This window comes from Scylla paramamosain, chromosome 3 (genome assembly GCF_035594125.1).
Source record: "Scylla paramamosain isolate STU-SP2022 chromosome 3, ASM3559412v1, whole genome shotgun sequence".
NCBI lineage: Eukaryota > Metazoa > Arthropoda > Malacostraca > Decapoda > Portunidae > Scylla > Scylla paramamosain.
The window spans coordinates 22754108-22765884 of NC_087153.1; the positions used below are offsets into that span (position 1 = coordinate 22754108).

The 11777-nt window shown below is 49.2% G+C and overlaps 1 protein-coding gene across 1 annotated transcript; it reads right to left on the minus strand.

Annotated features, from left to right (window-relative positions):
• Positions 1-4536: 4536 nt before the first annotated feature.
• Positions 4537-10223, minus strand: LOC135096485 (uncharacterized). Its single transcript, XM_063997994.1, has 2 exons — positions 8918-10223; positions 4537-8762 (listed from the first exon to the last, which is right to left on the minus strand). The coding sequence occupies exons 1-2, from the start codon at positions 10221-10223 to the stop codon at positions 4897-4899; spliced, it is 5172 nt and encodes a 1723-aa protein (XP_063854064.1). The 3' UTR covers positions 4537-4896.
• Positions 10224-11777: the final 1554 nt, after the last annotated feature.

Sequence of the window (11777 nt, forward strand, 5' to 3'; positions counted from 1 at the left end):
AGGAAGAGAGTAGGTGACAGGACAGAACTCTGAGGAACACCACTGTTAATAGATTTTGGAGAAGAATGATGATCATCTATCCCAGCAGCAATAGAATGGTCAATAAGAAAACTTGAGATGAAGTTACAGAGAGAAGGATAGAAGTCGTAGGAAGGTAGTTTGAAAATCAAAGCTTTGTGCCAGACTCTATCAAAAGCTTTTGATATGTCCAAGGCAACAGCAAAAGTTTCACCAAATTCTCTAAAAGAGGATGACCAAGACTCAGTAAAGAAAGCCAAAAGATCACCAGTAGAATGGCCTTGATGGAACCCACACTGCCAATCAGATAGAAGGTTGTGAAGTGATAAATGTTTAAGAATCATCCTGTTGAGGATAGATTAAAAAGCTTTAAGTAGGCAGGAAATTAAAGCAATAGGACGGTAGTTTGAGGAATTAGAACGGTTTTAGGAATAGGCTGAATGTAGGCAAACTTCCAGCAAGAAGGAAAGGTAGATATTGACAGACAGAGTTGAAAGAGTTTGACTAGGCAAGGTGCGAGCACGGTGGTGCAGTTTCAGAGAACAATAGGAGGAACCTCATCAGGTCCATAAACCTTCTAAGGGTTTAGGCCAGTGAAGGCATGGAAATTATCAATGTGAAGAATTTTAATAGGTAGCATGATGTAGTCAAAAGGATGGAGGAGAGGAAAGAACAAGTCCTGAATCATGCAAGGTAGAGTTTTTAGGAAAGGTTTGAGTGAAGAGTTCAGCTTTAAAGATAGATGTGAGAGCAGTGGTGCTATCAGGCTGAAGTAAAGGAGGGAAAGAAGAAACAAAGTTATTGGAGATGTTTTTGGCTAGGTGCCTGAAGTCATAAGGGGAGATAGATCTTGAAAGATTTTGATGCTTTATATTAATGAAGGAGTTTTTTGGCTAGTTGCAGAACAGACTTGGCATAGTTCCTGGCAGAAATATAAAGCACATGAGATTTTGGTGACAGAAAGCTCAAGTGCCTTTTGTGGGCCACCTCTCTATCATGTACAGTACGAGAACATGCTGTGTTAATTAAGCCAAGTTTTGGGAGATTTAGGTCGAGAAAAATAGAGTAATGTACACCTCCATGCCAGATGCTATCACCTCTGTTATTTGCTCGGTACACAGAGACAGGTCTCTGATATGGAAGCAGTAGTTATTCTAAGGAAAATCAGTAAAATACCTCCTCAGGTCCCCCTGAACTAGCAGAGGCAAAATGCCAGAGGCACCTCCGCTTAGGGGGATCCTGAGGAGGGATTGGAGCAATAGGACAAGATACAGATATGAGACTGTGATCGGAGGAGCCTAATGGAGAAGATAGGGTAACAGCATAAGGAGGATTAGAGGTTAGGAAAAGATCAAGAATGTTGGGCATATCTCCAAGACGATCAGGAATATGATTCACACATACACACACACACACACACACACACACACACACACACACATATATATATATATATATATATATATATATATATATATATATATATATATATATATATATATATATATATATATATATATATATAAGTTTAAAGATAGGGTAACAGTATAAGGAGGATTAGAGGTTAGGAAAAGGTCAAGAATGTTGGGGAATATGATTCACATATATATATATATATATACGAGTATATATATATATATATATATATATATATATATATATATATATATATATATATATATATATATATATATATATATATATATATATATATATATATATATATATATGTGTGTGTGTGTGTGTGTGTGTGTGTGTGTGTGTGTGTGTGTGTGTGTGTGTGTGTGTGAATCATATATATATATATATATATATATATATATATATATATATATATATATATATATATATATATATATATATATATATATATATATATATATATATATATATATATATATATATATATGTGTGTGTGTGTGTGTGTGTGTGTGTGTGTGTGTGTGTGTGTGTGTGTGTGTGTATATATGTGTGTGTGTGTGTGTGTGTGTGTGTGTGTGTGTGTGTGTGTGTGTGTGTGTGTGTGTGTGTGTGTGTGTGTGTGTGAATCATATTCCCCAACATTCTTGACCTTTTCCTAACCTCTAATCCTCTGTATACTGTTACCCTATCTTTAAATGAATGGCTTTATTTTTTCCTTCATACATTTTCTCTAACAGAGGATTGAACTAACAATAAATCCCTCCTTTTTTCACAGCTGATTTTACCAAAACTTCGTTCTTTATTGTGCGTCAGTTATGTGGATTTTTTCTACCAACACTAAGTATTTTGCATTTCCTAACATCAAGTTATATTTGCCATCTGTCTTTCCATTTACTAATTTTTTTCTCTCAACAGAGCAGCTGTATCAGAATCCAACCCGATTTATCGATTTATTCTTCTCATTGTCTGCAAATTCGTTATGATGTATCACTAGCAATATCATTATTTAAACCATCAAAGTATATAAAAAAAAAAAATAATAGTGATCCTAGAACTTACCCCTGTGATACCTCACTAATTACTTGTCCTCACTCAGATATGCATTCATCAATAATTGTAATACTCTGTTGCCTGAACTGATCCAAGCGGTTTTCTTTTGGGAGTGGTACCTAAGTGAACATTTTGTTGTTGTTTTCCTTCCAGGAAGTTCAGATTGAGCTTATTAGTTAACTCTTGAAGAAAATAAGGTGATTTGGCAAAAAAAGAAAAAAAAAAAACAGGGGAAAGTCAAAACAAACCAATGACAGCCAGTTCCTGCTCTATATTTCGTTAAGTAAAGCATACAAAATCCGAAAATTGTAAATAGTTTTCGTCCTGCTCAAGTCTCAAAAAATGCATAAAACAATGCAATAAATTATATCAATTATTTTTTCTCATTATCTTCTATTAAGAAAAATAATAAATACCGATATTCTTCAACACCTGTGTTACCTCTTGGGGTGTAGCTTGTGAAAATTAGTAGGTAGAGTAGGAAAAGGATGATGATTACACTAAAAGATACTTGCCTATAGGATAGGGCCATAATGAAACCCTTGTAGTGGTCGAATGCTCTGGGTGCTCCCAACATTCCTAACGGCAGTAGGAAGATAGCCACCACCACACACATACCTGTGTTCTACACCTGTCGCCCACGCTTATTCACAAAGCCCCAATATGTAAGTGTACAACAGATTAAGTATGCTGTCAATACAATGTAATGACATTTGTAATACGTAGCTGCAACTAATGTTACAAACGTGATGGCAAGATCGATCACTAGACTTATAGTGCTAAGTGTTCACTTTATATAATTGCAGGCTTGACCGGACTCGGAATAAATTGTACCATGTGCAGTATCGGGGGTTCATTACACCTGTTACACCGAGCAGCGCCATCAGGCTGCCACAACCTGATTGAAAAATTAAAGAAAACTTTAAAGTGGTAGAGGGAGCTGAACAACTAAAAAGTGACCTGAGAATAACTGCGAAAAATTCAGTGGTGCAATTATATCATTAACATACTCCCCACCATAGGAGCACTCAAGTTCCTATCAAACTAAACATGTACAATCATATCTTATATCATAAATAATAAGTTCCTGTCCACTAAATCAATAATAATACATATGCATAAGTAACCTCATTCTTAAAACTAAAATACACAAATCAAGAATAGCACTTGGATTTATCTGTTCAAGATTTTCAATTTCATCGTTCTCTCCTGTAACTTTATCCTTATCTTGTATAGGGCACTCCATAGGAACTGATTTTTTTTTTTAGCACTATTAGCATCATAAAAATCTCTAAATCATGCAATTTCTGAACAGGTCTACACAACACTTCCTTAGCAGTTTTTACTGACACACCTTACCACACCATCCCAGCCAAGAAATAAATCAGTAATCAAGCCCAAAGGCCAATTCATTCTAGACCAGTTATCTTCTCTTAAAAACACAATAGAATAGAACCTTTCTTCAAATTATATTAGGTTCAAATCCCTTCACTGTAGGAGGCAAATTCTTCAAATAGTCATCACTCCACATTTTCCAGAATTTGTCGAGTTATCTTTTCTAAAACTATTTTTCTTTCACTCAAGTCTTTATTACTCAGATTTACATGCTTATCAGAAACATGAGGCTGAAATCCTGCAAGTCGACCAATCAGAAAGTGTGAGGGAGTCAAAGGGTCACTCACATCAGGTTCCTCATTTACAAAAGTAAGAGGTCTTGAATTGATACAAGCCTCTATCTACTTCAATCAAAGTTGTTTCAAGTTTGCATTTAGTCAGACATTCAGTGCCAAGAGACTTCCTTAGAGCAGATTTCACTGGCCTCACAAACCGCTCCCACCAGCCTCCCCACAAGGGGGATCTGGGATCAATGAACTTCCACTCAGGGCTCAATATTGTTACGAAAGCACAAACCTCAGCACTCCCGTAGACGCCCACAATTCCCCGACAGTCAGGACAGCACTCGGGAACACCAGCAGGCTAGACAAGAGATGCTAAGGGTACCACGTCCCACGTGATTCACGCACAGCCAGACAGAGCGGGTAGACAAACAGTGGGCAACACTTTCTTCCTTTACTAGTTCCGTTAGTTACAGGCAGTTACAGACACAGGCAGGGACAGTCAAACTCTTCAGGCTCACGCAACAGGCACTCGGCACGGAGGACACGCAAAGACAAGTTATCCAGAGCGGGGCCAACAACACACTGCCCAGTCACTGCAGTCACGCGACTTCTCTCCCGCCATCCATGCACCACTGCCAGACACCAGGCACAGCTGACACACACACACGCACGTCACACACTCAATCCCACAGAAAGAAATAAAGGCAACTTAGACTAAACAACAATAATACCCGGGCGTTACATCACCCCCTCCTTTACAAAAAGGTCGACCCGACCTTGCCTCTCCTTATATCTCTCCCTCAGAGTCAATCAACACAAAATCATCATAACGCCGTGGGCGGCGTCTGTCCCTGCGCGGCCGAGTGGGCTGAGGTTCCTCTGCTGGCTCTGAGTCGCGGCCGTCGCCCACCCCTGACTCCTCAGCCTCGGCCTCCTCTGGCTCGCTGGGGGTGGTGACAGCTGTCTCCGGGGACTCGTCGATTTCCTCGGCAGCAGAATCGGCATCATCGCCGCCACCTCCCCCGAAGCCCCAAGTGTAGTGCCCAGGACCGTGATAGCGCCACAGACGGTCCACATGCACAATGGAAGGGCGACGGCGTCCACGCTGGATTTTGTACGTCACCCCCGAGATCACGGCGATGACAGTGTAAGGCCCCTCCCAGGGGCTCTGGAGTTTCGGAGAGAGGCCACGCCGGCGGCGAGGATTATGCAGCCACACTTTCTCGCCTACCGCGTAACTCGCCTCCCTCACTCGCCGGTCGTAAAGACCTTTCATGGCCTGACTCGCTGCCCTCAACTTGCCTCTCACCCGGTGGTGTACCTCCGCGAACCGCTCCTGCAGGGCGGCTGCGAACCCAGAGGTGACTGTGGGGAGGTCAACATCAGGAGGGCGCCCCGTGGCCAGGTCAATAGGAAGGCGGAGCTCCCGGCCAAACATCAGCTGGGAGGGCGAGTGATCGGTGGCTTCATGGACGGCGGAACGGTATGCCATCAGCATCGCCGGCAGCTTGACGTCCCAGTCCTCCTGCCCCGCCCCACAATACTTGGCCAACTGTTGAACTAGCGTCCTATTGAAACGTTCAACCATGCCGTCGGACTGTGGGTGGAGCGGGGTGGTACGCGTCTTATAAATCCCCATCAAGTCACAGCACTCGCTGAATACACGAGACTCAAATTCACGGCCCTGATCGGAGTGCAGCTCGACGGGCACGCCAAACCTAGAGAAGAACTGGTCGACTAGTACACTCGCCACAGTCTCTGCCTCATGATTGGGGATAGCATACGCCTCTGGCCACTTAGTGAAATAATCCATGGCTACACAAATGTACCGGTTCCCGCGGGGAGTGAGGGGAAACGGGCCGGCAATGTCCACTGCCACCCGCTCCATCGGTGCCCCTACATTGTACAACTGCAGTGGGGCCCGGTTACGGTGCGCTGGGCCCTTTTTAGCACTGCACACGTCACAGGCCCGGCACCATTCCGTCACGTCACTGCGCATTCCTCCCCAATAGAACCGCTGGCGGAGGCGTTGAAGGGTACGCTTTTCGCCTACGTGGCCACTCGTCACACCCGCGTGCACTTCCTTCAATAGTTCCGGCCGCATAGTACGAGGCACTACCACAAGCCAGGCGTCTCTGCCCATCCCGCCTACCGCCTCCCACCTTTTCACTAACACCCCGCTCTCGTCAATTGATAGCGTCTCCCACTGGCTTACCAAACACTTAGCGGCGGGGCTTTCAGCCGCCACTACCTGCCAGCTGGGGCGCTCGTCGCTGGCTTCTAGCCAACGCACGACGGGGGCTAGATCGGGGTCACTGCGCTGCGCCACACGCCACCGCTCATTGCACTCGGCGGTGTTGGCAGGCACACGTAAACGGCGGCACACTGTGTCCAACACCCCAGGAGCGCCAGGTGAGGAGGCCTCACATGGGCTGGGCTCCCTGGCGGTGCAGTGTGAGCAACTAGCCTCACACGGGCGTCGGCTCAGGGCGTCAGCATTGTTGTGCACGCGTCCTGGGCGGTGAACGATCCGGTAGTTATACTGCTCCATGCGCCCCAACCACCTCGCCAACTGTCCCTCCGGCCCCTTAAGCGTCTTTAACCACTTCAGGGCGGCATGGTCAGTACGGACGGTAAACTCGGCGCCGTACAGGTAGGGGTGGAAGTGTTCGAACGCTTTCACTACGGCCAACAACTCTTTCCTGGTTACACAGTAGTTGCGCTCTGGTTTACTAAACTTGCAGCTGTAGTAAGCCACTACGTGTTCCTTGCCGTCCTTTACCTGCGACAGCACAGCCCCGACGCCCTCGGCACTGGCGTCGGTGTCAAGCAGGTAGGGCAGCTTCGGGTCAGGGTAAGGCAAGACGGGCGCCTCCACAAGCGCCGCCTTCAAGCTGTCAAAGGCCGCCTGACATGCCTCATCCCAGCGGAAGCTCGCCCCCTTCTTGGTGAGACGGTTAAGAGGAGCAGCTAAGGTGGCAAAGTTGGGCACGAAACGGCGGTAATACGTGCAGAGGCCCAAGTAGCTCCTCACTTCAGCTACGTTGGAGGGAGTGGGCCAGTCAGCCACCGCTGCCACCTTGCCAGGGTCGGTGCGCACGCCACCACTGCTGACGACATGTCCCAGGAACGGCACCTCATGCTGGAAGAGGAGGCACTTCTTGGGGCTAAGCTTGAGATTGGCCTTCCTCAGGCGCTGCAGAACCTCCTCCAGCCTCCCCAGCTCCTGCTCGAAGGTGCTCCCGAAGACTATCACGTCGTCCAGATATACGAGTGCTGTTTTCCACTGCAGGCCGTCTAGCACTCGCTCCATCAGCCGCTCAAAACAGCCCGGGGCGTTGCAGAGGCCAAATGGCATGACGTTAAACTGCCACAGGCCCTGCCCGAAAGAGAAGGCCGTCTTAGGCTTGTCCTCCTCCGCCATCTCCACCTGGTGGTACCCTGACTTCAGGTCAAGTGTACTGAACCAGCAGGCCCCGACCAGAGCGTCCAGCGTGTCGTCTATCCTCGGCAGGGGGTAAGAGTCCTTCACCGTCACGTCGTTCAGGGCCCGGTAGTCCACACAGAAGCGCTGCGTTCCATCTTTCTTCTTTACCAGGACTACCGCCGACGACCAAGGACTGTCTGATCGCTCGATTACCCCTTGCGTGGCCAGGTCGTTCACTGCACGCTGCATTTCTTCGCGCCTTGCTGGTGCGATGCGTCGGGGTGGGCTCTTGACCGGTGCGTGGGTGCTAGTGTTGATCGTGTGTTTCACCAGTGACGTGCGACCCAAGTCCGAGGCGCTCTGGCTGAACACATCGGCGTACCGGCCCAGGGTGTCACACACGAGCTCCGTCTGCGCCTCCGTCAGATTGACAGCGCTCCGGGTCGCTAGATCCTCCAGGAAGCTCGGCAGCGGGGCTCCCTCGGCCGCCCGCTCACCCTGCGGCGGTGCCTCGGCACGCTGCACCTCCACGCACTCGCCCACCGCTGTTCCGGCGGGTATGTTGCGAGCCTCGTCGGAGAAGTTAGCCAGTAAGACAGTGACTACCTTCTCCCCCGCTTGCACGAGGCTCCTTCCGACTGCCACTCCGTCAGCCAGTCGACAGTCGCTGGCTGGTTCCACTAGGCCCTCCGTGCTCAGCATCGGCCGTGCGAGTCGACACTGTACTCGACACTCAGAGCGCGGGGCCAACTGCATCCGCTGTGTCGTCACTACCTCCGACCGGCCGACCTCCGGAAGGAAAGGCACATCGTATCCACATACCTTTATCACCTTCCGTCCAAAGTCTACGCAGGCCCTGGTCTTCTTCAGGTAGTCGTAACCCAGCAGACACTCTTCCTCCAGCTCGGCAACATACACGGGCAGGTTCACCTCCGCGCTGCCGACACTTATTCGAACGTCTACTGGGCCTTGCAACGGCATGCAGTCCCCCGTTACTCCACACAGCCTGTCCACGGTGCACGGGAGCCACTCAGCACTTACCAGCCTCCGCTGCACGATGGTGCGCTCAGCCCCGCTGTCAATGGTCATGCAGCAAGGCCTTCCATCAACCGCACCTCGTACCTGCACTGCGCTGACGGTGAGGTGGCACTTTACACAACACGGGGCATTGGCACCTTGGCAGGCTGTGAGGTCGCCCCCTCCTCCAGCCCGCTGCTGTTTTCCGCCTCAGCAACCTCCTTGGGCTTGGGGGAGGCGCTGGAGCGGTGGCCCGATTTGCCGCATGCGGCGCAGCACGTCTGGAAGGCTTTGGAGTTAGGCCGATCGAGGGAGCGCGTCCTTCGTCCCCTCGGACATTGGCTGCGTCTATGGCCTCTCTCACTGCAGCCCCAACAGCGGCCGGCGAACTCGGACGGGTTCGCCTCCCGTGACGCCGCCTTGTGCTCCACCTTCGCCTTCCGGCCCCGTACCTCACCGCGAGGCTGGGCAAGAGAAGAGAGGCTGGTCGTCGTCTGTAGGAAGGCCTCAAACTCCATAGCCCGTGCCAACGCCACCTGCACGTCAGCTGGGTGTGCCTGCTTCACATAGATTTGGAGCTGGTGGTCCTGGAGGGCGTCTACGAACGCGTCGCGCGCCAGAACAACGACCATGTCCTCGGCCGCGCTTGGATACGCCCTCCTCACCAGCCCTTCTACGTCCTGCGCCAGCTGGGAAAGGGTTTCGTCCTTCTCTCGCGTCCTCTTCTTAAGCTGGGCGCGGTATACCTCCGCCTGATGACGGTGTCCGAAACGTCGCCGCAAAGTTTCGGACACTGCTGCGTATGAGGTGCGCTGGCTGGCAGGGAGATGACCCAGCACTTCCAACGCCGGGCCTCGCAGCGCTGTCGCTAGTTGCAGGGCCTTCTCTGCCTCCCCCCAGCCCTGGGCCAAGGCCAGCATATCGAACTGGGCGACGTAAGACTCCCAGCTGACCTTACCATCGTACTCCGCTGGCTTGCGTCTCACGTGACGAGGTGACGAGCGGGCTGCCTTAGGGCTCGGGGGCGGGGAGGCGGCACGGGGAGGTGAGCCCGGCGGTGTAGGGGGCAGGCTAAGCCTTCCCCTCCTGTCCCGGGTGGGCGGCCAGCCCCCAACGGCCATCTCGGGTGCTTCCCAAGGACCTGCTTCCCCCACAGGGCCCCATCCAAGGCCCCCAACAGCAGGTGGGGCTGAGGCCACACTCCCTTCAGGTCCTGGGCTAGTCACGGGAGGCCAGGCGGGGGTTGCGGGCAGCTGTACACCTCCCGCCAAGACGCCACGTGGCGGCCACGCGCCCTGCCGCCAAACACTCGCGCCCTCACGCAGGTCTGCCACCTCTTCCCGCAAGGCTTGGAGTTCACTTTTTACCTCCTGTTTCACTGCCTCACACGAGCGATCAGTATACGCCTGCGTTTCAGCCCTCAGAGAACCTAGGCTGCTTTGCAGGGCTTCCATCAGTCGTTCAGTTTGGGCAGCTTGTGTTGCCACGGTTTGCTCGTGCCTTTCCTCCTGCTTCTGAGCCATACTCGCCAGTTGGGACATGAGGAGGTCCATCTGGGTGGGCTTCTCGTCACCAGCATCACTAGAGTCGTGACTAGACCCACTCAGTCCCTCACACTGGTCAGCAGCACCACTCTCGCCCGCCATTTTGTCTACCACCTTGTCTGCCATGGTTTCTCCACTCGAGTCACGTAGGTCTGTACGAGCACACACTTAGCATCCCACTCCTGACGCCATTGTTACGAAAGCACAAACCTCAGCACTCCCGTAGACGCCCACAATTCCCCGACAGTCAGGACAGCACTCGGGAACACCAGCAGGCTAGACAAGAGATGCTAAGGGTACCACGTCCCACGTGATTCACGCACAGCCAGACAGAGCGGGTAGACAAACAGTGGGCAACACTTTCTTCCTTTACTAGTTCCGTTAGTTACAGGCAGTTACAGACACAGGCAGGGACAGTCAAACTCTTCAGGCTCACGCAACAGGCACTCGGCACGGAGGACACGCAAAGACAAGTTATCCAGAGCGGGGCCAACAACACACTGCCCAGTCACTGCAGTCACGCGACTTCTCTCCCGCCATCCATGCACCACTGCCAGACACCAGGCACAGCTGACACACACACACGCACGTCACACACTCAATCCCACAGAAAGAAATAAAGGCAACTTAGACTAAACAACAATAATACCCGGGCGTTACATCATATTAAAATATTGCTGAAGCATATTGGCAATACTTATAAAGGTTTTGACATTATCTGAATACATCACAAATGGGAGTCCACGCCTGGCAGAAAATCTATGTATGGCCAAATTACAATCAGGTACTTAAAGTGAGTCTGTTAACTCCAAATGAACATATCTTGTGACAGTACAAGTAAACAACAATATATATACAATTTCCTAGATAGTTGATCAACTGTAAACAAAGGGCCTGCATAATCCAATCCAGTTATGGCAAAGGGGAAAGTAGATTTAACCCTCAATTCTGGCAAAGGAGCTGGCTGACTACATGGTCTAGAATCAAATCTCTTGCAAGCAACACATTCTTTACAAATTCTTTTAGCCACTTATCTTAATCCAACAATCCAGTAAGAGTTTATGATAGTTGATATAAGAGTATGAACACTAGCATGTTTCAAAAGTTTATGTTGAAACTGCACAATGAGTTTGGTCACATGACAATTAGGAATTATAATGCGGTGCTTGCTATCATAACTCAGGTCAGAATACTGTAATCTACCTTTGATTCTCAATAACCCATTAGAATCTAAAAAGGGGTTAAGTTTTCTCAGGCAAGAATTTCTTGGAAGAGGTTTTCTTTGTGACAAGGTATTTCTTTCCTTCTCATAACCTCCTTTCTGAACACAGATCAAAATGTTGTCCTTTGCCTTTCTCAATTCCTCATAAATGAGAGGGCCAGAATGCTTAGTGCCACTAGGCTTACAATTAAAAATTATTCTCCTTACCCAGGCAACAATATTCATAACCTTAGTGGAATCACTATATCTACTAAGCTCAAATACAGATGGGATTTTTCATTAACAGTCACAGCTGCTCCTTCTCCCTTACATTCTTCATTGGGAAGAGTAAAAATGTGTCCATCATCCAGCACAGAAACATGAGGATTTAGATAACTATTTGGAAACTCTGGTCCATATGTCATTTGAAATTAGTGGATCAGCCAGAACATCTCGGGTTATCAGATCAGCAGGGTAAT

Excerpts from the sequence above, each read along its gene's own strand:
- LOC135096485 (XM_063997994.1), bottom strand. The coding sequence starts at position 10,223 with ATGGCAGACAAGGTGGTAGACAAAATGGCGGGCGAGAGTGGTGCTGCT. Across the intron at positions 8,763-8,917 it reads CGGCCGCTGTTGGGGCTGCA|GCGGAAAACAGCAGCGGGCT; the intron begins GTGAGAGAGGCC and ends GAGGTTGCTGAG.